Source organism: Bufo bufo, chromosome 2, assembly GCF_905171765.1.
Source record: "Bufo bufo chromosome 2, aBufBuf1.1, whole genome shotgun sequence".
In the NCBI taxonomy this organism is placed as follows: Eukaryota; Metazoa; Chordata; class Amphibia; order Anura; family Bufonidae; genus Bufo; species Bufo bufo.
In genome coordinates, this window is record NC_053390.1 from 660,107,803 (window position 1) to 660,135,144 (window position 27,342).

A 27,342-nucleotide genomic window follows, 5' to 3' on the forward strand; every position below is an offset into this window, starting at 1 on the left:
TTCTGCTGATGCCAGTTTGGATCGCAGGGTTCTGCAAGCCACCGTGAGTTAGTTGCGTTGCATGGCTGTTTTTCTGCCCTCCCTTGTGGACTGCTTTAGGACGTCCCATGGTGCTGTGTCCTCCAATGCATTCAAGAGAAAACTGGATTTTTGTACTCGCCGTAAAATCCTTTTCTCGTAGGATGCATTCGGGGACACAGATCCCACCCTTTGTGGCTACGTTTTTCTGTTGGTCCTCTCTGGTTTAGGACTTGTTGGCTTACAGTTTTTTCTTGTGCTCCTACTGCTTTTCTACCTACTGGTTTGCTCCTGCATCTGCAGTGGGTATAGCCCAGATAGGAGGAGCCAACACTTTTTACTTCTAGTGTCAGCCTCCTAGTGGCAGCTGGGCATATACCCATGGTGCTATGTCCCCCAATGCATCCTACGAGAAAAGGATTTTACGGCGAGTACAAAAATCCAGTTTTTGCTTTCCCACCAGATCTTTCATTGGCATGGAGAGTCTATGCGATACAGTTGCTAAGTCAACCACATGACATCCCAAGGCACCTCGTGCTCAGGTCTTATTGCTTCATAGAGCAGCCTCAGCAACTCTACCGCACCTCATGTACTAGCATCTCTCCATGCTTATCTGAAAGAGGACCTTTCACTACTCCTGACATGCCTATTTTTAGGGATGTCCCGATACCAGTATTGGTATCGGTACCGATACCGGACATTTGCACGAGTACTTGTACTCGTGCAAATGTCGCCGATACCACTGCTGATACATGATGGCCGTGCAGCGGCGGGTCCCGTGTCCCAAATGATCATCCCAGATGACATCTTGCCATGATTCCGGCTCCCTCACTCACAGCCTTCATTTTGCAGACTGCGCATGCGCCGTTCAGTTCCATCGCGCTCGCGCCCGGCAGTCGCTTCTCGTCTTTAGGGTGAGCGTGATCACTGGCTTCAGGCGCTGGAGAACGCAAGCCAGTGATCACACTCACGCTAAAGACGAGAAGCGACAGCCGGGCGCGAGCGCGATGGAACTTAATGGTGCATGCGCAGTCTGCAAAATGAAGGCGGTGAGTGAGGGAGCCGGGATCGCGCTGTAACAGACAGTGCACGGCGCATGTGCAAGAAGATCGCGGTCCCGACATCACGGCAAGATGTCCATCACAATGTAGAGAGGAGGGGTAAGGGGCGGGCTTATCGTGCCTTGAAGCAAGGAGGCCGCTGCCCCCTTGACTTCAAGCCTGACTTGGAGAAGGCGCCAACAGACATTAAAACTGCGATTTTAACAAATATGAGGAGACAGAATGAGGAAAGAAAATCATGATTAGCAACACACTGGGGGATACTTTAAGGTACTGTGGTTGGTTTAATATGTGTTTTCCAAGTGACAGGTTCCCTTTAAAGCCACTTCCTCCCAGTACTCTGGTGCATCCGCATGGGAAGGATTACAGCAGGCCAGGTGGGTATGGTGCATGAAATGGAGGAGAAATTCTGTTAATTTCTCTCCATTTCATGTTCAAACAGTGAATATAAAATAAGGTGGGGGGGAATGGGCATATAATAGTGATTCTCAACCAGTGTGCCTTCAGCTGTTGCAAAACTACACCTCCCAGCATGCCTGGACAGCCAAAGGCTGTCCGGGCATGCTGGGAGTTGTAGTTTTGCAACAGCTGGAGGCACGCTGGTTGGGAAATACTGTTATATGCCCATTCTCTCCCTTCATATGCCCATTCCCCTCCTTATATGCCCATTTATTAATTTATTAACCCTTGTACAAAGGAAAAGTAAAGCAGTTGTCCATAGCAACCAAATTCCAGTTTTAATTTTTTTCATTGCTATCAGCAACTGCGTCGCTGTTATAATTGGTATCGGTAATTTGTATCGGTGAGTACCTAAATAAGTATCGGTACTCAGGGACATCGGGACATCCCTACCTATTTTAATAGCTACATGCATTCCCCACGTACTAACAATTCTGGAACATCTATTCTTATGACTCTGTTATGCCGTTCCTTTATTATTTCTACTAGAAGTTATGAATGAATTGCTATTAGCCTTCAGTAAGGGTACAGAGGGGAGGTAACCCCCCCCCCTCCAACTGGTTACCTCCCCTCTGTACCCTTACTGCAGACTGCTAGCAATTCATTCATAACTTCTAGTAGTAATAATAAAGGAATGGTACAACATACAGACATAAGAATAGATGCTCCAGATTTATTATTATATGGGGAATGCATGAAGCTATTAAAACAGGAATGTCAGGAGTGGTGACAGGTCCTCTTTAAGATCTGGCAGGAGAGCAGTGGCGCAGTGGCACTTCAATTAGTTGCTTATTTTGGGAATTACAATGTTGCTCTTCTATCATACTATGTACGTATGTAACTATGTCATCAGTGCATGAATAATTGGAAACTATTCTTGTTGTTTCAGGTTGCGTTGTGGTTGAAAGGAGTGAATTGAGGACTGAAAGGAGTTTAAAAATCTGCAGTGCGCCACGCTTTGTTCACAACTTCAGATATGGGGTGGACGGTTTTTCTTTTAGCAAGAAGTTGCATATCATCATGGAAGCCTGAAACTGGGTTTCTTCGTCATACAGTATGCCGGACCTACTTACGACAGCTGTCTGTAGGTTCTGTAGAACAAAACTGTCCACCTTCCACCCAGAGACGTTCTCCAATAAGAATTGGTTGTGCGTCTGGCTTCTGGGGTGACACTGCAGCTTCAGGTATACTTGCAAAATTAACATCAGTTTAAAATGTCCCATTTACCCATAGACACAATTATATATAACTAGAAGATAGCTCATCCCAGGATAGTGACTGTAATATGAGATGCATCCACTTGAGGGCAGAGTTCTTCTTCCAGGACAATCACCACAATCTATATTTATGGAAATGTAGAAGTGTCCATGCTCACAGAAATTACTTTGTAGAATTAGGAATAATAGTTGTACTGCAAAGTCATCAGCTATTTGGGATATACAAGATACCCAGGTCCCTTTTAGAGGTGAGCAAAATGATTCCACAGAATCGACTTGTTCAATCAGCTGGGCTGTTAGAATCCGATTGGACAAATCAATTCCAACTGCCCCATTGGCCTAATTTCATATGCACTGGTGGAGACTGGACACCTGCCCCCTTGACTTCAAGCCTGACTCGGAGACAGCGCCAACCGACATTAAAACAGCGTTTTTAACAAGTATGAAGAAACACAAAGAGGAAAGAAAAACATGATTAGCAACACACTGGGGGATACTGTAAGATACTGTGGTCGGTTTAATATGCGTTTTGCAGGTGACAGGTTCCCTTTAAGTACATGATTGTATTCTGACTCTGTCCAAGTCCTGTAGAAGGCCATATGCCCGTATTCTTTATTCCATATTCTTTACTATTCCATTTCATATGGAGGTTATTCTCCCTGATACATATAATCAGGCTCTTTACATGAAGACTAAAGGTAAGAAAAGCTAAAATATTCCAGTAGCCGTCTCCTGAAATCTTTACAACCATGAGATGTATGTTTGCACCATTACATCTATTGCATGTACCGGGACCAGTTTTACACTGATGCCCAGTTATAAGTTGGGAGAACTGTTCACATATTCAACAATATCTCACAAACATAAATGATTATTTTTCTCTCTGATTAACCCATAGACAATACTGTTATAGATTGTGAGTTGACACAAATGGTTGTGCCTGTGTGCGTCATAAAGATAATTACTATGCATAAATAGTCTTCAGGTTATTACTGAGAACAGTATAGACAGTCTATGGATCCAAATGGCTGCTAATTGATATTTGCAATATTAAATATGAAAAAATGCTACATTACTGCAACATTTAATATTCATAAAATAGTACTGTATAATATACTGCAATGTAACGTTTTCTCTTTTTTTCCAGTTCCACAGCTTGTATATGATGGAAAGTTAGATTTCTTAGTTTTTGACTACCTCTCAGAAATCACCATGTCTCTCCTGACAGCAGTAAAAGCCAAGTCTCCTGTAAGTATATTCACATGAATGTAGAACGTTATGACTTCACATCTCCCCAATCTTATGTAATCTGCCGTTGTCACTGGGTGATTTCCTACCCCTTTTAGCTGAGTTATGGGCCCTTTATCTCCCTCCCTCCTTATAAGTGATCATATATCTGCCTTCACCTTATGAATGGTGAGGTCCACCTACCGATCCTGAGATTCTTTTCTCACATGTACAGAGCTATTTGCAGTTCCCCTGCACAGTGTGTGGTCAGGATTTCACTGTGCAAAGATCGTGAAGGGCTGCAGTGCTGAATCAGTACGCAGCCCCTTCATTCTCAGGATTGTTGGGGTCCCACAGGTCAGACTCCCCCCATGGTCATAAAGTGGTGGCCTATTATAATGACATGCAATCACTGTACAAGATGGGAAGATCGCTTTGTAGGGATATGCCGTAGATGTCCGATAGACGTGGGACCCACTGTGTTGTCATGTAGACTGTAAGTGCTCTGCACTAACGTTCCTAAGTGCAGAGGGATGAGAGCTATAATGAGCCTAAACAGACCTTTAGATAATGGTTGTGGTAGTTTTCATCTAACACGTAAGTTGGTAAGGCTGATTAGTCAGCCTTCATATACGAGCCACAGCCTCACTCACAGGCGCACAGCTGCTGCTGGGTGTCATTAGCAGACTAGCTTCTCTGGTGGTAGGATTCTTTCTTTGCAGCATGGAGCTTGTTGTTTTGCTCTCTGCTACCGTAACATGCACGCGCCATACTACGTGAGTAGGTTGGGCCGGGGCAGTCATTAATCCTGGTTCATAATCACTCAGACTGGTCTCCTTTTACTTCTGGTTCGTATTCACTCAGATTGGTCTCCTGCCCCAGTTCACCAAACAGTTCCTCAGCGGAGGTCAGTGGGCCAATAGGAGTAAGTTTCCTGCTATGTTTTCACAAGCTGTGCGTCTCTCCTGGCCGGTCGGAACCGACTTTGCTAGTGAACGGGAGGCTTCGCCTCAGAATCTGCTACCTCAGGTTTGCTCGTTGGGGCTAAATACTTCTATTTCTTTTCAACTTTGTTGGTAATAGGAGTTAGTTCCTATAAATCTTACAAGTTTCACTTTGCTTTGTTCGTCTCATATGAAAAGTTACTTCAGCTGGTTTGCTGTAAAGGAAGAGTTACCCGGGCCGCACGTGACGTCATGTTTGGAGATCGGACGCAGCGTTTATTGTTTAGGCCTCTTGCTGTAGCTGTTCCTTGCCATGTGTCTCCCCCTCCCCCCGCTACCACCATCTTTAGACTTCACGTATTTCACTGCTCCATGTACTAAAAAACCCTGCCGCACTTTTATGCTCTGCTGTTATCCTGAGCGGCATTTACACTTTCGGCTTTTATTTCATGTCTTTATGCTGCATCCGCACGTCTTTTCTGTCCAGCACTTTCCAACTCATGGTTCGTATTCACTCAGATTGGTCTCACATTCAAGCTGCGGTCACCTGTTGGCTGTTACATCTCATTCCGTACACAGCCGGATCCGTATTACACGCCTGTTATTACATGTTGTGTACTCTGCTTACAGCTGCTACTGTTACTCCATTTTTATTCTCGGGACGCACCACCCTGGTGTTCACACCTTGCTCCACTCACAACCAGAGCTGCGTTCATGCTTCGACTGGTATACCATGTTTGCTCTGCTCACTGTGAGAGCTGTGTTTACACGTCCGCTGTCACATGTTCATACTAGGCTTGTTTCAGAGCTGCATTCACTTTCACTGTTACATCATGTTTATGCTCCACTCACATTTAGAGATTCTATTCTACCAATTTCATTCTCGGCCACACATTTTTTGCACTCCACCCTCGACCAGAGTTGCATTCATACGTCTATCGATATATTAGGTTTACGCTACTAGCACCCAGAGCTGCGTTCACACGTCCTATGCTACTACAGGTTCTTTCCAGGCCCATTTCAAGAACTGCATTCATGTCGCTGTTACATCTATGTTAGGCCTCATGCACACGGCCGTGTTCCGCGGCCGAGAGCGGTCCGTGGTAACCCGCCCGGGATTCCTGCTGACAGCAGGAGCGCACGGTGTCATTGGTTGCTATGACGCCATGCGCTTCATGCTGCCGCTGCTGTACAGTGATACACTGGTATAGATCATACCAGTGTTTCACTGTACAGCAGCGGCGGCATGAAGCGCATGGCGTCATAGCAACCAATGACACCGTGCGCTCCTGCTGTTAGCAGGAATCCCGGCCGGGTTACCACGGACCGCTCTCGGCCGCGGAACACGGCCGTGTGCATGAGGCCTTATGCTCTGTTCACAACCAGAGCTGCTGTTATATCAAATTTCATGCTCTGCTTATACCCAGAGTTGTGTTCACACTTCTACTGCTACACCAGGTCGTATACCCCACTCACCAAAGCCGCTTTCCATGTCTGCTGTCACATCAAGTTAATGTTCCGTTCACATCCAAAGCTGCGTCTGCATGTCTGCTTTTACATCTTGTCCTATACTCCATTCACTACTAGAGCTGCGTTCACGTGTCTGCTTTCGCATCACGTCAATACTCTGCTCACTTTCCGATTGCATTCATACGTCTGCTTTATACCATGCTTTTCATGCTCTACCCATACTCAGAGCTGCGCCCATACCATGTTTTTTAGGTACCACTCGCATCCAAAGCTCCATTCACCCATTTTGTTGTTACATCATGTGTTGTATTCTGCTTCCACTCAAGCTGCATTCTCCTGTTCATTTCTACGTCATGGTTTTACTCAATCTCACCGGGGCAGTCTGCACCCACCGCTCTGGTACCTCTCTCCCGACAAACAAAACTGCGTTCTTATCAGGCTTGCGTTCCTTTCCTCGGTGGTCTGTTACATTCCATAGGCCTACTCATCTGTTCACCTCAGGGAGAAAATATATATATTTTTTTGGTCGTCTTTAACCACCTCCGGACCGCTGTACGCCCAGATGCGTCCTGGAGGTGGTTAATTCATTCCGAGTGGACGCGCCGGCGCGTCCTCTCGCGATGGCCGAGATTTCCTGTGAACGCGCGCACACAGGCGCGCGCGCTCACAGGAACGGAAGGTAAGAAAGTGGATCTCCAGCCTGCCAGCGGCGATCGTTCGCTGGCAGGCTGGAGATGTGATTTTTTTAACCCCTAACAGGTATATTAGACGCTGTTATGATAACAGCGTCTAATATACCTGCTACCTGGTCCTCTGGTGGTCCCCTTTGTTTGGATCGACCACCAGAGGACACAGGTAGCTCAGTAATATGTTGCACCAAGCACCACACTACACTACACTCCCCCCGTCACTTATTAACCCCTTATTCACCCTTGATCACCCCTGATCACCCCATATAGACTCCCTGATCACCCCCCTGTCATTGATTACCCCCCTGTCATTGATCACACCCCTGTAAAGCTCCATTCAGATGTCCGCATGATTTTTACGGATCCACTGATAGATGGATCGGATCCGCCAAACGCACACGGACGTCTGAATGGAGCCTTACAGGGGCATGATCAATGACTGTGGTGATCACCCCATATAGACTCCCTGATCACCCCCCTGTCATTGATTACCCCCCTGTCATTGATCACCCCCCTGTAAAGCTCCATTCAGATGTCCGCATGATTTTTACGGATCCACTGATAGATGGATCAGATCCGCAAAACGCATACGGACGTCTGAATGGAACCTTACAGGGGAGTGATCAATGACTGTGGTGATCACCCCATATAGACTCCCTGATCACCCCCCTGTCATTGATTACCCCCCTGTCATTGATCAACCCCCTGTAAAGCTCCATTCAGATGTCCGCATGATTTTTATGGATCCACTGATAGATGGATCGGATCCGCAAAACGCACACTGACGTCTGAATGTAGCCTTACAGGGGCGTGATCAATGACTGTGGTGATCACCCCATATAGACTCCCTGATCACCCCCCCTGTCATTGATCACCCCCCCTGTCATTGATCACCCCCCCCTGTCATTGATCACCCCTCTGTAAGGCTCCATTCAGACATTTTTTTGGCCCAAGTTAGCGGAATTATTTTTTTTTTTCTTACAAAGTCTCATATTCCACTAACTTGTGTCAAAAAATTAAATCTCAGATGAACTCACCATACCCCTCACGGAATCCAAATGCGTAAAATTTTTTAGACATTTATATTCCAGACTTCTTCTCACGCTTTAGGGCCCCTAGAATGCCAGGGCAGTATAAATACCCCACATGTGACCCCATTTCGGAAAGAAGACACCCCCAGGTATTCCGTGAGGGGCATATTGAGTCCATGAAAGATTGAAATTTTTGTCCCAAGTTAGCGGAAAGGGAGACTTTGTGAGAAAAAAATAAATAAAATCAATTTCCGCTAACTTGTGCCAAAAAAAAAAAATTTCTATGAACTCGCCATGCCCCTCATTGAATACCTTGGGGTGTCTTCTTTCCAAAATGGGGTCACATGTGGGGTATTTATACTGCCCTGGCATTCTAGGGGCCCCAAAGCGTGAGAAGAAGTCTGGGATCCAAATGTCTAAAAATGCCCTCATAAAAGGAATGTGGGCCCCTTTGCGCATTTAGGCTGCAAAAAAGTGTCACACATCTGGTATCGCCGTACTCAGGAGAAGTTGGGGAATGTGTTTTGGGGTGTCATTTTACATATACCCATGCTGGGTGAGAGAAATATCTTGGCAAAAGACAACTTTTCCCATTTTTTTATACAAAGTTGGCATTTGACCAAGATATTTATCTCACCCAGCATGGGTATATGTAAAATGACACCCCAAAACACATTCCCCAACTTCTCCCGAGTACGGAGATACCACATGTGTGACACTTTTTTGCAGCCTAGGTGGGCAAAGGGGCCCACATTCCAAAGAGCACCTTTCGGATTTCACAGGTCATTTACCTACTTACCACACATTAGGGCCCCTGGAAAATGCCAGGGCAGTATAACTACCCCACAAGTGACCCCATTTTGGAAAGAAGACACCCCAAGGTATTCCGTGAGGGGCATGGCGAGTTCCTAGAATTTTTTATTTTTTGTCACAAGTTAGTGGAAAATTATGATTTTTTATTTTATTTTTTTTTTTCTTACAAAGTCTCATATTCCACTAACTTGTGACAAAAAATAAAAACTTCCATGAACTCACTATGCCCATCAGCGAATACATTGGGGTGTCTTCTTTCCAAAATGGGGTCACTTGTGGGGTAGTTATACTGCCCTGGCATTCTAGGGGCCCAAATGTGTGGTAAGGAGTTTGAAATCAAATTCTGTAAAAAATGACCAGTGAAATCCAAAAGGTGCTCTTTGGAATATGGGCCCCTTTGCCCACCTAGGCTGCAAAAAAGTGTCACACATCTGGTATCTCTGTATTCAGGAGAAGTTGAGGAATGTGTTTTGGGGTGTCTTTTTACATATACCCATGCTGGGTGAGATAAATATCTTGGTCAAATGCCAACTTTGTATAAAAAAATGGGAAAAGTTGTCTTTTGCCAAGATATTTCTCTCACCCAGCATGGGTATATGTAAAATGACACCCCAAAACACATTCCCCAACTTCTCCCGAGTACGGAGATACCAGATGTGTGACACTTATTTGCAGCCTAGGTGGGCAAAGGGGCCCACATTCCAAAGAGCACCTTTCGGATTTCACAGGTCATTTACCTACTTACCACACATTAGGGCCCCTGGAAAATGCCAGGGCAGTATAACTACCCCACAAGTGACCCCATTTTGGAAAGAAGACACCCCAAGGCAGGGCTTCAGATGGCGACCAAAATGGTCGCCAATGCGACTTAGAATTTACAAATGGCGACAAGACTTTTTAGTCTTGTCGCCATTTGCGACTAGACCCGCCGCCGCAGCTCTGCTCAATACAGCGGCGGCACAGGAGATGATCGTTCTCAGCAGCGCAGGAGGACTCTCTCCCTCCCCCCTGTGCTGCTGCTGCCGCCGCCTCCACCAATAAGAAGAGAGACAGGAGGAGGAGGGGAGGGGCTGTGGCCACTGCGCCACCAATGAAGATAACTGACCTGTAATACAAATACAGGAGGCGGGTGCCGGTATCAAATAGCCGACACCCGACCTCTATGACAGGGAGCTGCGATCAGCTGCAGTTGAGTTAACCCTTCAGGTGCGGTACCTGAGGGGTTAATTGTAGCTGATCGCAGCCCCCTGTCACAAAGGTCGGGTGCCGGCTATTTGATACCGGCACCCGCCTCCTGTATTTGTATAAGAAACGTTGGTGGCACAGTGCGCCCCCCCCCCCCCCCAGTATAAGAAACGTTGGTGGCACAGTGCGCCCCCCCCCCCCTTCCCCAGTATAAGAAACGTTGGTGGCACAGTGCGCCCCTCCCCCAGTATAAGAAACATTGGTGGCTCAGTGGGAAGTGCCAATGAGGGTTAAAAATAATAAAAGAAAATTTACTCACCTCCTCCAGTTGATCCGTAGCTGCCGGTCTCCTGTACTTACTTCTTTCTTCAGGACCTGTGGTGACGTCACTGAGCTCATCACATGGCCCATTACCATGGTGATGGATCATGTGATGAGCACAGTGATGTCACCACAGGTCCTAAAGAAAAAAGTAAGTACAGGAGACCGGCAGCTACGGATCAACTGGAGGAGGTGAGTAAATTTATTTTTTATTTTTTAACCCTTATTGGCACTTCCCACTGCGCCACCAATGTTTATTATATTGGGGTGATGGGGGGGCACACTGCGCCACCAATGTTTATTATATGGGGGGGCGCACTGCGCCACCAATGTTTATTATATTGAGGGGGGGCGCACTGCGCCACCAATGTTTATTATATTGGGGTGATGGGGGGGCGCACTGCGCCACCAATGTTTATTATATGGGGGGGGGCGCACTGCGCCACTAATGTTTATTATATTGGGGTGATGGGGGGGCGCACTGCGCCACCAATGTTTATTATACTGGAGTGTTGGGGGGGCACACTGCGCCACCAATGTTTATTATATGGGGGGGGGCACACTGCGCCACCAATGTTTATTATATGGGGGGGCGCACTGCGCCACCAATGTTTATTATATTGGGGTGATGGGGGGGCGCACTGCGCCACCAATGTTTATTATATGGGGGGGGCGCACTGCGCCACCAATGTTTATTATACTGGAGTGTTGGGGGGCGCACTGCGCCACCAATGTTTATTATACTGGAGTGTTGGGGGGGCACTGCGCCACCAATGTTTATTATACTGGAGTGTTGGGGGGCGCACTGCGCCACCAATGTTTATTATATTGGGGTGTTGGGGGGGGCGCACTGCGCCACTAATGTTTATTATACTGGCGTGTTGGGGGGCGCACTGCGCCACCAATGTTTATTATACTGGAGTGTTGGGGGGGCACACTGTGCCACCAATGTTTATTATATTGGGGTGTTGGGGGGGCGCACTGCGCCACCAATGTTTATTATATTGACCTTCTACTTAGCAGTCTGTATTCAGAATGCTATTATTTCCCCTTATAACCATGTTATAAGGGAAAATAATAATCATCGGGTCTCCATCCCAATCATCTCCTAGCAACCGTGCGTGAAAATCGCACCGCATCCGCACTTGCTTGCGATTTTCACGCAGCCCCATTAACTTCTATGGGGCCTGCGTTGCGTGAAAAACGCAGAATATAGAGCATGCTGCGATTCTCACGCAACGCACAAGTGATGTGTGAAAATCACCACTCATGTGCACAGCCCCATAGAAGTGAATGGGTCCGGATTCAGTGCGGGTGCATTCCGGTATTCTGAATGCCGGATCCGGCACTAATACATTCCTATGGGGAAAAATGCTGGATCCGGCATTCAGGCAAGTCTTCAGTTTTTTTCGCCGGAGATAAAACCGTAGCATGCTGTGGTTTTATCTTTTGCCTGATCAGTCAAAATGACTGAACTGAAGACGTCCTGATGCATCCTGAACGGATTTCTCTCCATTCAGAATGCATGGGGATATGCCCGATCAGTTCTTTTCCGGTATAGAGCCCCTGTGACGGAACTCTATGCCGGAAAAGAAAAACGCTAGTGTGAAAGTACCCTAAAATATTAAGTTTAAATCCCCCCTTTCCCAATTTTACATATAAAATATATAAACATTAAATAAACATATTACATAGCGCTGCGTCCGAAAAGTCCAAACTATTAAATTATTAAAAAATATCTCCTATGCGGTGAGCATTCGCCATTTTTTAGTCACCTTGTCACCCCAAAAAATAGCATAGGACTGTTCTATTATGGGCCGAACGTTTCATAAAATGCTAAATGCACGCAGCTTTTTTTGGTGTTTTTTATTTTATTTTTTTGCGCGGTATTGAGTATCGCAATACTTTTTTATGGTGACGAAAGCGAATCAAAATTTTGGTTTCAAAACAACCCTACGCCGATCTGATCAGCGTAGCGTTGTCACGATAGCAAAATTTTGATTCAGTTTCGATTTGGCGACTAAAAATTTGATTTCTCGCCCATATTCCTTGGGGGACACAGGAAACCATGGGTATAGCTCTGCTCCCTAGGAGGCGTGACACTAAGTGAAAGCTGTAAGCCCCTCCTCCATCAGCTATACCCTTCAGCCTGGAGAGAGAGACTCCCAGTTTTTGCTTAGTGTCCAAGGAGGCAAGACACTCCCTGCTTAGGCAGGGTTGTTTTCCTATAATTTTTTATTTTTTGCGTTATTTGTTGTTTTTAATTCGGTTTTTTTCTACTTGCAGGGACAACAGAGGCGCACTAGACCCCTCTGTTTTCTCCCGGGGTTGAGTCGCGCCAGTGCCGGTAATACCGCACTGCCGCCTCCCCCACAGAAGACAAGGTGGACCAGGGCAGCCTCGCTCCCCTGCGTCCCGCCAGCTCAAGGGTCGCCCGCACGCCAAGTCCCTCCCCCGGCTTCCTGCCACTGCGGTGCCAGTGGCTGAAGGGGCGACCCTGCTGGATGGATTGAGGGCGAAGACAGCGTATGGTGAGAGTGGCTGCTCCAGCCTCCCCTTCCCTCCCTCCCTCCCACCGCTGCTACATCTCTCCGTGGTGTCCATCAACCCCCCCCCCCCCTCCCCCATGGGCATATCGGGGCCGGCAACTTTACCGGCCATCATTTGGGGGGGACTTCGTTCTGGTGTTGCAGACCCAGGACAAGGTGGTTCTTAGGGGGGTGATTACCTCTTTAACGGCAGGGCAGTCAGGGGGACGGCTGTATGCAGGAGTCGTCACATTCAGGCGCGGCGGGGGCCGCTTACTTGGCGCGAACGGCACCTTTTTCATTTTGGCCGGCACTTCATCTACCTAGGGGGTTAAATCATTTTGCCGCGCGCGCGGCTCTGCTTCTCCTTCAGCGCGGCAAGGGGGGGGGCGGAGCTTCCTACATGCGCTCCGCTACTTCCTGTTTCGTCGGGCTCCACATCTCAGGTGCTGCGTGGAACCCTCTCTGCCGTCCGATCCTGAAGCTATTCATCTCCGTGCCTGCCGCCTCTCCTCCACAGCCTCCCTTCAGTCTGCTGCCCTTGCTGTCTGCCGCTTGCATCATCTGGGTCTGGTAGGACTGTTAACCCCCTCCGTGCCACCAGTACTGTTGCTTGGGTGTGATCCCCGTTTTTCACCTGGGGTCTCCCACTTTAAGTGCAACTTTTTTTCCACCATGTCAGACCCTTCTGCAGCTGCCAAGCCTTGGTACCATGCCTGTACCGCTTGTAGGGAAGCCTTTCCCCGGGGGCAGTCTGATCCGCACTGTCCTGCATGCCGAGCTCCACCGCAGCCTCAGTCACCCGCTGTGTCGCTCCCTGCTTCCTCTGACCCGCCTGACTGGGCTAGATCCCTGTCCCAGGCCGTGGAAAGCCTCACTCATGTCGTGGGCCGCCTAATAGACAGGCCGCCTACCCCGCAGGACGCCACTCTTACTGTCGCGCCCTCCGGGTCCATCGCTTCTGCCGCTGCGGCGGGTTCACCCTCTCTTAGTGACCCTTCCCGAGCTAGGCACTCTCAGAAGCGTTTTAGAGTAGAGCGAGCCTCCTCCTCGGATGCCTCCCTCTCCCCGCCACGCGTGCGCACTCAGACGGGCCTCTCCTCTCCAAAGGATTCGCTCTCTGAAGGTGAATTGGCGGTTTCAGATTTGGAAATGGACTCGGCCCTGCCGTCCAAGCTAGCCTCAGCGATGGGTCAACTCATCTCTGATATTCGTGACACCTTTAAGGTGCAAGATGACCCCCCTAGCTCTGACGCAGCTAGCGTCTCCTTTATCAGACCCAGGCAGGCCTCAAAGGTTTTTCCAATCCACTCTGATTTCTCCTCCGTGGTGTCTAAGGCTTGGGCTCGCCCGGACACCCGTTTTGTCAACCCCAAGAAGCTGGACATTTGCTATCCTTTTCCAGCCGATGTCGTGGCCACCTGGTCGTCCCCACCCAAGGTGGACCCCCCTGTGGCCCGTTTGTCAAAGAACACGGCCATCCCTGTTCCCGACGGGTCCTCTCTTCAGTCAGCGGAGGACCGTCGCATGGAGACCCTTTCCAAGGGCATTTTTGCTGCCTCCGGTTCTGCCCTCAGACCGGTTTTTGCCTCTGCTTGGGCAGGAAAAGCAATTTCTGCTTGGGGTGCGCAGCTGGAGCAGGAGTTGGACTCGGACGTCCCCATCCAGGACCTACGTTCCTTGGCCCAGCTTATTATTCGGGCCGGGAATTTTGTTTGTGAGGCCTCCCTTGATGCGGGAGCCCTTATAGCACGCTCCTCCGCCCTGGCAGTTTCTGTCAGGAGGGAACTCTGGCTGAAGGTTTGGAAGGCGGACGCTGCCTCCAAACGTTCCTTGGCGGGGCTACCGTTTGCGGGTTCCCGCCTTTTCGGGGTCCGCCTAGACGAGCTTATTTCGGAGGCCACGGGTGGTAAAAGCACCCATCTTCCTCAACCCCAAGCCAGGGGCGCCCCCCGCGGACGACCTAGTGCATCTCGTTTTCGGTCCTCCCGCAGGACCTCTGGGGCTCCCCCCACAGCTGCCGCTTCAGTCCCTCCCCAGGATAAGCGTAGGAAGCCGTTTTTTCGGGCGCAGCCCTCCTGGCGCAGGCTGCCCGCACACCCGCAGCAAAACAGTCCTCTGCCTGAAGGCGCGCCCCCACCCACCCGGGTGGGGGGCCGGCTCCTCCTTTTCAGGGACGTCTGGATGGCTCACGTCTCCGACGCCTGGGCTCTCGAAATTGTGTCCTCCGGATACAAAATCGAATTCGCGTCCTTCCCTCCAGATCGGTTCTTTCGCTCCCGCCCGCCGCGGGACCCGAAAAGCGCGGCTGCGTTCTCCGCGGCTGTTCAAGCCTTACTGGACAGAGGGGTGATTACCCCCGTTCCTCTAGAGGAAAGGTTCCAAGGGTTCTATTCGAACCTCTTTGTAGTTCCCAAGAAGGGAGGTTCGGTGCGGCCCATTTTGGACCTCAAAAAGCTCAACCGTTTTCTCCTCCTTCGACGGTTTCGGATGGAGTCCCTCCGTTCCGCGGTGGCTTCCCTGGAGCGGGGAGACTTCATGTCTTCCATCGATATACAGGATGCCTACCTCCATGTTCCGGTAGCCCGGTGTCACCATCGCTTCCTCCGATTCGCCGTGGGGGACCTCCACTTCCAATTTGTCGCCCTTCCCTTTGGGCTGGCAACAGCCCCCCGGGTGTTCACCAAGGTCCTGGCCCCGGTTTTGGCCTTACTCCGTTCCAGGGGTGTTTTTCTGCTACCGTACTTGGACGATATCCTCATCAAGGCTCTGTCCCTTTCTCAAGCGGTTGCCAGCGTGGATCTCACTCTAGAGACTCTGGCGAGGTTCGGTTGGGTCATCAACTTCCCCAAGTCCTCCCTTCCCCCCTCCAGACAACTGGTCTTCCTGGGAATGCTTTTAGACACGGGAGCGGCGGAGGTACGTCTTCCCTCGGAAAAACGATTGACCCTCCGCCGGGCGATTCGGGGTCTCCTTCTCCACCGTCGACCGTCCTTCCGCTTCTGCATGCGGGTCTTGGGGCAGATGGTTGCCTGCTTAGAGGCGATCCCATTTGCGCAGTTTCACTCCCGCCCTCTCCAACGGGCGATCCTCTCCTCCTGGGACAAATCGCCGCAGTCTCTGGATCATCCCTTCCATCTATCGCCTCCGGTGCGGTCATCTCTCCGCTGGTGGTTACAGTCCCCTCTTCTGGGCAGGTCCTTTCTGCCGCTCAACTGGTTGGTGGTTACAACCGATGCCAGTCTCTTGGGCTGGGGAGGCGTGTTTCCTCCCCGATCCGTCCAGGGCATTTGGTCTCCATCGGAGTCCAAACTCTCGATCAATGTCCTGGAGCTGAGAGCGCCCCTTCTGTCTCTGCGACACTGGACTCATCTGCTGAAGGGTCATCCAGTTCGTGTGCAATCGGACAACGCCACGGCCGTGGCATACATAAACCACCAGGGGGGCACTCGCAGCGCTGCAGCGATGCGGGAGGTCACCAGCATTCTCCGTTGGGCGGAAGCCCACGTCCCGGCTCTATCGGCAATTTTTATTCCAGGGGTGGACAATTGGGCGGCGGACTTCCTCAGTCGCACCACTGTCGACCCCGGCGAGTGGTCTCTTCACCCGGAGGTATTCGAGGCCATTTGCCTTCGTTGGGGCATGCCGGACGTGGACCTCATGGCCTCCAAGTTCAATCACAAGGTCCCCGCCTATCTGTCCAGGGCCAGGGATCCGGGAGCTTGCGGAGCCGACGCCCTCGTTCGTCCTTGGCGAGGCTTCGCGCGTCCGTACATATTCCCTCCCATCCCACTCCTGCCCAAAGTCCTTCGGAAGATCGCGGCGGAGGGCGTCTCGGTGATTCTGGTCGCTCCGGACTGGCCCCGCCGGTCTTGGTATGCCGACCTCATGCTGCTCCTGGCAGACGCGCCCTGGCCGCTGCCCGCCAGGGAAGATCTTCTCTCTCAGGGACCGATCTTCCACCCGCGTTTAAGGTCCCTACGTTTGACGGCGTGGTTGTTGAGACCACCGTCTTGACACGTAGGGGTTTTTCTGCGGACGTCGTCCGCACCATGATCCGTGCCCGCAAGCCGTCCTCTTCTAGGATCTATTATAGGACCTGGAGGACCTATTTGGGGTTCTGTGCCGATCTGGGGATTCCTCCGCTCCGCTTTTTTCTCCCCACTGTTTTGTCCTTTCTGCAGAGCGGACTTGCCCAAGGTCTGGGTCTTAGTTCTTTGAAGGGTCAGGTGTCTGCGCTGTCCATTTTGTTTCAGCGCCCACTGGCCCCCCTTGGTCCTGTCAAGACCTTCCTTCAGGGCGTGGCTCACGCGGTTCCCCCGTACCGCCCTCCGGTACCGCCCTGGGACCTGAACCTGGTTCTCTCAGCGCTCCAGGCTTCTCCTTTCGAGCCTCTGCGGACGGTTTCCTTGCGACTTCTGTCCTGCAAGGTTATTTTCCTTGTGGCCGTCACCTCTCTTCGGAGGGTGTCCGAATTGGCTGCACTCTCCTGTCTGGAACCTTTCCTAGTGTTCCACCAGGACAAGGTGGTCCTTCGTCCGGTCCCTTCCTTCCTTCCTAAGGTGGTCTCCGCCTTTCATCTGAACGAGGACATCGTTCTCCCCTCTTTGTGTCCTTCCCCTTCCCACCCCCGGGAGAGGGAGCTTCATCGCCTGGACGTTGTCAGGGCGCTCAAGGTTTACCTGGAGGTGACCAGCTCTTTCAGGCGTACTGACTCGCTCTTTGTGGTTCCGGAGGGGTCGCACAGAGGGATGGCGGCGTCCAAAGTTACTATCGCCCGTTTGGTCAAGATGGCTGTTACTGAGGCTTATCTCGCCAAGGGCAAGGTTCCGCCCCTTGGTGTTACCGCTCACTCCACTAGAGCGGTCGGTGCTTCCTGGGCTCAGAGGAATCGGGCTTCTACGGAGCAGATTTGCAAGGCGGCCACGTGGTCCTCCTTGCACACTTTTACCAAGTTCTACAGGGTGCATACTCATGCGTCGGCTGACGCTGCTTTAGGCCGTCTGGTGTTGCAGGCGGCAGTTGATTGATGCCTCTGGTGTTGGTCTAGTTGTTCTGGTCCCTCCCTTCTGGGACTGCTCTGGAACGTCCCATGGTTTCCTGTGTCCCCCAAGGAATATGGGCGAGAAAAGGAGACTTTTGTATTACTTACCAGTAAAGTCTCTTTCTCGCTCTTCCTTGGGGGACACAGCACCCACCCTTCATTTGGGTTTACAGTTGTGGTTCCGGCTTGGTTGCCCCCGTTGGGGCTTGACAGTTCTTTTTTCCGGTTGGTGGTTATCTTTCACTACTTGGACACGCAACTGGTAGTCTCTCTCTCCAGGCTGAAGGGTATAGCTGATGGAGGAGGGGCTTACAGCTTTCACTTAGTGTCACGCCTCCTAGGGAGCAGAGCTATACCCATGGTTTCCTGTGTCCCCTAAGGAAGAGCGAGAAAGAGACTTTACTGGTAAGTAATACAAAAGTCTCCTTTTGGCTCCTAAATTTTTCAGTTCAGGAGCCAATGGCTACTAGGTATTTTTTTTAGTCTGGAGCACTGCAAGGTATTCCGTGAGGGGCATGGCGAGTTCCTAGAATTTTTTATTTTTTGTCACAAGTTAGTGGAAAATTATGATTTTTATTTTATTTATTTTTTTCTTACAAAGTCTCATATTCCACTAACTTGTGACAAAAAATAAAAACTTCCATGAACTCACTATGCCCATCAGCGAATACATTGGGGTGTCTTCTTTCCAAAATGGGGTCACTTGTGGGGTAGTTATACTGCCCTGGCATTCTAGGGGCCCAAATGTGTGGTAAGGAGTTTGAAATCAAATTCTGTAAAAAATGACCAGTGAAATCCGAAAGGTGCTCTTTGGAATATGGGCCCCTTTTCCCACCTAGGCTGCAAAAAAGTGTCACACATCTGGTATCTCCGTACTCAGGAGAAGTTGGGGAATGTGTTTTGGGGTGTCATTTTACATATACCCATGCTGGGTGAGAGAAATATCTTGGCAAAAGACAACTTTTCCCATTTTTTTATACAAAGTTGGCATTTGACCAAGATATTTATCTCACCCAGCATGGGTATATGTAAAAAGACACCCCAAAACACATTCCTCAACTTCTCCTGAATACAGAGATACCAGATGTGTGACACTTTTTTGCAGCCTAGGTGGGCAAAGGGGCCCATATTCCAAAGAGCACCTTTCGGATTTCACTGGTCATTTTTTACAGAATTTGATTTCAAACTCCTTACCACACATTTGGGCCCCTAGAATGCCAGGGCAGTATAACTACCCCACAAGTGACCCCATTTTGGAAAGAAGAGACCCCAAGGTATTTCGTGATGGGCATAGTGAGTTCATAGAACTTTTTATTTTTTGTCACAAGTTAGTGGAATATGAGACTTTGTAAGAAAAAAATAAATAAAAAATCATCATTTTCCGCTAACTTGTGACAAAAAATAAAAAGTTCTATGAACTCACTATGCCCATCAGCGAATACCTTAGGGTGTCTACTTTCCGAAATGGGGTCATTTGTGGGGTGTTTGTACTGTCTGGGCATTGTAGAACCTCAGGAAACATGACAGGTGCTCAGAAAGTCAGAGCTGCTTCAAAAAGCGGAAATTCACATTTTTGTACCATAGTTTGTAAACGCTATAACTTTTACCCAAACCATTTTTTTTTTACCCAAACATTTTTTTTTTATCAAAGACATGTAGAACAATAAATTTAGAGCAAAATTTATATATGGATCTCGTTTTTTTTGCAAAATTTTACAACTGAAAGTGAAAAATGTCATTTTTTTGCAAAAAAATCGTTAAATTTCGATTAATAACAAAAAATGTCAGCAGCAATGAAATACCACCAAATGAAAGCTCTATTAGTGAGAAGAAAAGGAGGTAAAATTAATTTGGGTGGTAAGTTGCATGACCGATCAATAAACGGTGAAAGTAGTGTAGGTCAGAAGTGTAAAAAGTGGCCTGGTCTTTCAGGGTGTTTAAGCACTGGGGCTGAGGTGGTTAATCCTGGTTCATAATCACTCAGACTGGTCTCCTTTTACTTCTGGTTCGTATTCACTCAGATTGGTCTCCTGCCCCAGTTCACCAAACAGTTCCTCAGCGGAGGTCAGTGGGCCAATAGGAGTAAGTTTCCTGCTATGTTTTCACAAGCTGTTCGTCACAATAAGAGACTTCTCTTAGCGAACTTGCAATGCCTCAGGCTCTTGTTTTCTCCCTCTGTTTCAATTTCATGTTTACGTTTTATGGTTCGCGGTGGTTAGTGTTTTTATGTATGCATGTGCTTCGGATTAATAATGTCTGTATTTTCAACGCCTGTTGGCAGTTATGTTCTTTAGGCCACCTTCTAGCCAATCCAATCATTCAAGTCGCTGCATATCCCATCAGGTCCGGCTTACGTTTTAATTACTTATCGTCACCGCAATGTCATTCCTCTGGCTTCGGGGGCCCTATGACTGATCCGGCCTCATGGCTCTGGGGGCCCCATGACCGTTTTTCATGTTTTGTTTGTTAGGGGTACGACATGGTTTTAGGCTGGTTAGTGTCCCATGTTTGCTGTTGGAGGGGGTCATGGTTATGCGAGTCCTCAAGGCATTCTGGTGCTGCATAAGTGGTTTAAAAAAAAAACATAAGGGACTCGCACGCGTGGCTCCCGCCATAAGGGACTCGCACGCGTGGCTCCCGCCATAAGGGACTCGCACGCGTGGCTCCCGCCATAAGGGACTCGCACGCGTGGCTCCCGCCATAAGGGACTCGCACGCGTGGGTCCCTGCTTAGAGGATTTCACAATTGTCATCGACATTGGTAGGTCATACGCCCATCTGATGCTATTTTCCATGGCACACTTTTCAGAAGTTTTCTTTTGTTCATTTATATTTTACAGATTAATACTTGCGGTTCATTTCAGCCTTATTTCATTAAGAAGCTTTACCCCATGTCTTTGTCTTTCTAGGTTATCGAGTCCCGGTTGATTACTAAACCCGTCGGGTTAAGCCCCAATTATTTCCCCAGTCGTCCTTAATTCTAAGGTTCGCATCCTGGCAGCTGCCCGGTCCCATGGGCCCCTGGTGGTTGCTTCGGCCCCATGGCTTCAGGGGTCCGACCAACGGTTGACTGTGCAGCTATGCTTTTGGTTTTGAATGACTCGCATCTTTACCTGCTTGCCAGCTTATGTTATTTAGGTTTTATTTTAGTTAATTATTAATCTCCATTTTCTGTCACGTTTCCCTTCGTCTTTTCAGGTCATGCAGTTGAATTTTTGTTGGGGGTCACCTTCCACGTCAGTCAGGTCTCGTTCCTAACGATATTTCGCCTTGCATTTTATTCAGGCCACGTAGTTTATCTTAGGTATCGCCTGCCACATCGGTCAGGCTCATGGTTTAATTTCACCTGCACCTTATTCAGGTCACTTATTATAGTTATAATTTCTTGATAAAAAAAAAAAAAAGCCCCATGGCTTCAGGGGCCCGATGACTGTTTTCAGTCCTGCTGGGCTGATTGCCTGGTTGGTTGTCCATCTGGGCTGATTTGGCCCGTATGTATCACATACATACCTGCTTCCCTAATTTCCTAATAATCCATGTTGATCGCTCACTTTATGTTTTGACCGCAAACTGGTCTGGTTCGCCCTACAGCATCATTGTCATGTCTTACGCAGATATTTTGTCTTGCTTTAATTGTTCATGCTTTCGTTCAGGTCCTGCCAGAGGAGAAACAAGTAGGGTAATTCCCTCTAGCATTTCAGTCTCTGATCGTAGTCGATCATATCTTGTCAACCAGGTCCCCGCGCAAAGTCTTTGCCTTTTTACCACGACCAGGAATTCATTTTCGCCGATAGCTTCATTGCATTTGCATTCCCTCACTCATGGGAGGGCATAGACAGAATCTTGTATATTATGGCTTCGTAGCTTCTTGCCGCACTAACCTCAGACTCCCTACAACCACGTTGAATCGGGTTTTGGACAAGGTTCAGCATTTCCTCACGAAGATTCACGTAGAAGATTCAGATAGTAGGTCGGTCTTCACGTCTCAAGCGTTAAAACAATTCTCAGGGGCTCACAGTAGAACAACGCGCGGACCACGGCTAGCAGATAGCTGTTGTATGGGGAACTATTCAAGGATTCTCTCCCTATCTACATAGTTCTTTTTGGCCCTCATTCCTGCATAGTCTAGGCAGTTAGGTTTTAGTCCCACGATCACCTGAGGCTAGGGCATTGCCAGTACTCCCTAGAACCAAAACTTTACAAGGTTCAGTTGGTTTTCATGATCCATTTGACAACGTATTCCCGGTCCTCCATTCCGCTTTGGGGCAGTATCCGCAATATTAAGCACCATGTCTCTGGCCTTGTCATCCACAAGATGGGTTGTAGGTCTCCTTCTGGCCTTGCCTTATACACCCCGAATTTTTCGCTCTAGATCCCTGATGCCTTGCAGTTGGCTTGGGGATTAGTTTGCACATGCCATTCGAGTTCCTTTTCTACCCTACTTGGCTTGGTTTTTGCCCACTTATAGGCCTACCCACGATCATGGTTTAGGGCACACAACAAGCCATTTAGTCAGGTTAGCTAAGACACACCTAGCTGGGTTAGGTTGTTCCCGTTGTTTCCTTCCCTAGGGTTTTTTGGATATCTCTTGGCCGTAGCCATGACCACAATTACAGTATATGCATTTCCATACTTATTTGCAAGGAAGATTAATGGGGTAGTCTGGCTTTTTTTTTTTTTTTAATCAGTTTTTATTATCAATATTCCACAGAATAAAGAATGCTTGTACAATTTCTTGGTAATAAAGAATAAAGCGGTTACAAATATCATCAGAGTCAGTCTGTTCATTAAGCGCATAAAAAGGATATAATGTACTCGATACAATAATAAAGGTCAACAGTGACCGCCATTACAGTATGTTATGGTCAATTGTACAAGGCATATACATCGACTTTTTCACTTTTAAATAATGAACAAAAAATTTCCCACCCAACCAACCAAACTCCCCCCCCCAGGCAGTGAAACGGGCACTAGGCTTCCAACCCAGTACAATGTTAACTCTAATGGTCAATACCTGAAGTACCACCCATGTAAGTACAGCAGGTATTATCCTACCATAACAACGGTATTTCAATTATACATACCAGGGAACCCAAACTTGGCGCCATGTATAAGCATCATAGAATCTACATCCTTAGTAAGGGAGACTAGTCGGGAAAACTATAGGATACGTTACCCTAAGTTTCCCATATCTTATCAAATTTCGCCACACACTTCTTTTAACATAAACACCTTTTTCTAGTCGCAAGACAACCTATTTAAGAAATCTTTCCTAGTCGGAGCTTGGGTCGAAGCCAGTGTTTGGCGACCAATTTCCTGGCCTGAAAAAGCATGCGTTGTACTCCCAGACGGTGATGACGATTTTTAATACCCAATATCCCTGTAGTCGGGCTTTTTAACATTGATGACCCCCGCTGATCAGCTGTTTAAGGAGATGTATCCCTTCTGTCTTCCTGTCTGCTTCTATATGTCTATGGACAGCAGCAGCGGGCACTGCCCATCTGCCCGTACAGCCGATCGGTGGAGGTGCAAGGTGTCGGACCCCCGCCGATCTGATATTGATGACCTATCCTGAAGATAGGTCATCAATATTAAAAAGCCCGGACAACCTCTTTAACACTCAAAAATTGTAACGGGTATATTGAGGGACACTAAATTACTCTCCCCACCTATGTGTTAAATAATACCATCATTTTTTTTTTACCCAGAAAGACTCACTGTGTAAAAAAATTATGTATTCTTCTCGACTTAAATAATTCTATGACTCATATGTCTCCTCTCCACACATTCCTTCATTATTCCTACTAGAAGTTTATGAATGAATTGCTGATAGTCTGCAATAGATTCCAACTGGGTGTTTCCAGTGGGGTTTGTGTCCCTGCATAGTCTGACACTGGCAGCATTGATTAAATAGTGTTAGACTGGGCAGGGACACCCATCAACTGCTAACAGCCAGATGGCATTTCATTCATAAACTTCTAGTAGGATTAATAGGGGAGAGTTCAGGTACACTTTTTAGAGGTGTACCTATCCACAGATCTGGGGTATAATACATGGATCTATACTTTTGGCGCAATCACCTGACATATATTTGATATACCATCTTCCTTTAGGAAGTGACAGTCAAGTGACTATATTGATACGGATTATTGCTTGTGATATTTTGCCGAACATGGTGTAATTTTTTTTATACCTAGGAGTATGTTTACATGATATATCTGCATGAGCTACTTATATACTTACCTCACCGGCGAATGTATAGTGTACTATACTGTTACATTGTAGGGTGTGTATTTTCTTAAGGTGTTCAGTATAGTATTTTAAATTTTTTTAATTCTTTCACAATCATGTCTATGTTGATCCAATTTTATTAATGTTTGTTTACCCGTAAATAATCTCTTATCTAACACAAGTGACAAAAGGTGGTGTGCCCGCCTATTTGCATCTTTTGAATTTTCCTTTATACTGGGTAGGTGACCCAGTTGGCAGTGAACCTACCGCTATCCATTCCTCAGGGTGTTTGAGCCCTCCATTCTTGTTGTGTTATACCAATGAAAACTACAAGTCCTGAAAAAACAAGGCCTCACACAGCTCCATAGAAAGAAACATACAAAATGTATGGGTCTTGGTATGTGGCGATGCACAAACATTTTTTTAACCACTTCCCATCTGGGCCCTTTGCCCCCTTCCTGACCAGGCCAAATTTTGCAAACCTGACATATCTCACTTTATGTGGTAATAACTTTGGAACGCCTTTATTTATCCAAGTCATTCAGAGATTGTTTTCTCGTGACACATTGTACTTCATGATAGTCATAAATTTGAGTCAAAATATTTCACCTTTATTTATGAAAAAATCCCAAATTTACCCAAAAATTTGAAAAATTCGCAATTTTCTAAATTTCAATTTCTCTGCTTTTAAAACAGAAAGTGATACCTCATAAAATATTTATTACTTAACATTCCCCATATGTCTACTTTATGTTGGCATCATTTTGGAAATGTCATTTTATTTTTTTAGGACGTTAGAAGGCTTAGAAGTTTAGAAGCAATTCTTCAAATTTTTAAGAAAATTGCCAAAACCCACTTTTTAAGGACCAGTTCAGGTATGAAGTCACTTTGTGGGGCCTACATAGTGGATACCCCCATAAATGACCCCATTGTAGAAACTACACCCCTCAAGGTATTCAAAACCGATTTTACAAACTTTGTTAACCCTTTAGGCGTTCCAGAAGAATTAAAGGAAAATGGAGATCAAATTTTTAAATTTCACTTTTTTGGCAGATTTTCCATTTTAATCAATTTTTTTCTTTAACACATCGATGGTTAACAGCCAAACAAAACTCAATATTTATTACCCAGATTCTGCGGTTTACAGAAACACCCCACATGTGGTCATAAACTGCTGTATGGGCACACGGCAGGGCGCAGAAGAAAAGGAACTCCACATGGTTTTTAGATGCCATGTCCCATTTGAAGCCCCCTGATGCACCCTTACAGTAGAAACTCCCAAGAAGTGACCCTATTTTGGAAACTAGGGGATAAGGTGCCAGTTTTATTAGTACTATTTTTGGGTACATATGATTTTTTGATCATTCATTATAACACTTTATGGGGCAAGGTGACCAAAAAACTGGTTGTTTTAGCACAGTTTCTATTTATTTATTTTTACAGCGTTCACCTGAGGGGTTCAGTCAAGTGACATTTTTATAGAGCAGATTGTTACGGACGTGGCGATACCGAATATGTATACTTTTTCTCATTTATTAAAGTTTTACACAATAATAGCATTTTTGAAACAAAAAAATTATGTTTTAATGTGTCCATGTTCTGAGAGCTATAGTTTTTTTATTTTTTGAGAGATTTTCTTATGTAGGGGCTCATTTTTTGCGGGATGAGGTGACTGTTTTATTGGTACCATTTTGTGGGACATACGCGTTTTTGATCACTTGGTGTTGCACCTTTTGTGATGCAAGGTGACAAAAATTGCTTGTTTTGACTGTTTTTTTTTTTTTTTTTTTTTTTTTACGGTGTTCACCCGAGGGGTTAGGTCATGTGATATTTTTATAGAGCTGGTTTTTTTACGGACGCGGCAATACCTAATATGTATACTTTTTTTTATTTGTTTCACTTTAACACAATAATAGCATTTTTGAAACCAAAAAAATGATGTTTTAGTGTCTCCATGTTCTAAGAGCTATAGTTTTTTTATTTTTTGAGAGATTTTCTTATGTAGGGGCTCATTTTTTGCGGGCTGAGGTGACGGTTTTATTGGTACTATTTTGTGGGACATACGCGTTTTTGATCACTTGGTGTTGCACCTTTTTGTGATGCAAGGTGACAAAAATTGCTTGTTTTGATACAGTTTTTTTTTTTTTTTTTTTTTTTTTTTTTTACGGTGTTCACCTGAGGGGTTAGGTCATGTGATATTTTTATAGAGCTGGTTTTTACGGACGCGGCAATACTAAATATGTCTATTTTATTTTATTTTTTCTATTTTTAATTTTTTTTTTTATTCCTTACTTGGGATTTTTTTTTTTTTTACATGTGAAACTTTTTTTTATTTTATTTTTTCAACCCTTTATTTTATTTTTATTTTATTTTACACTTTTCGTCCCCCATAAGGTCATACAAGACCTCTGGGGGACATTTGCTTCACTTTTTCATTTTTTTTTCACTGTTGATTTCTCCTGTAACTGGGGCTGACATAGTAGCCCCAGTTACAGGACAAATGCACCCCTAGAGAGGCTGTACAGCAGCAATCCAGCGCTGTACAGCCTCACAGCAGGGCTGATCGAGGTCTCTGAGAGACCTCACACAGCTCCTGCACACTCCGGTCACGGCGGTCACATGACCGCCGGGCCGGAACAGGAAGCGCACAGCGCTTCCTGCTCTGCAGACACAGCGCTCGGTGAGCGCTGTGTCTGCAGCAATCGTGAACTGTCCCTGCCTTGTGTTAGGGTTGCCCTGCTGTCACTGACAGCGGGCAACCCGATCAGCAGCTGCACGATTAGCGTGCAGCTGCTGTTTTTGAAAAGACGTTTTAAAACGTGCATTAGGAGATAGACGTCCACCCATAGGACGTTTATATCCTATGGGCGGACATGAAGCGGTTAAGTAAACAAAAAAAAAATTTTTTACTGTGAAAAAGTAGTAAAACTTAAAAAAAAATGTGGAATCTCTGTAATCATACTGACCCAGAAATCATGTTTTTTATGCCGCAAAATTTAGAATGTAAAAACTCATTGGCAGTATTTTCTGATCCTTCCCGCCCCAAGAAAGAGTTAATAAAAGTTGTGTCATTAAGAACTTGACCTGCAAAAAAACCAAGCCCTC

General features: G+C 47.1%; 1 protein-coding gene across 1 annotated transcript in view; it reads left to right on the forward strand.

Annotated features, from left to right (window-relative positions):
• LOC120990058 overlaps positions 1-27,342 on the forward strand; it is a 165,155-nt gene that overhangs the window by 22,471 nt on the left and 115,342 nt on the right. The window contains exons 2-3 of the mRNA XM_040418568.1: positions 2,428-2,722; positions 3,903-4,003. Coding sequence (XP_040274502.1) covers positions 2,515-2,722; positions 3,903-4,003 — 309 coding nt within the window. The 5' untranslated portion in view covers positions 2,428-2,514. The remainder of the gene's footprint in view (positions 1-2,427; positions 2,723-3,902; positions 4,004-27,342) is intronic.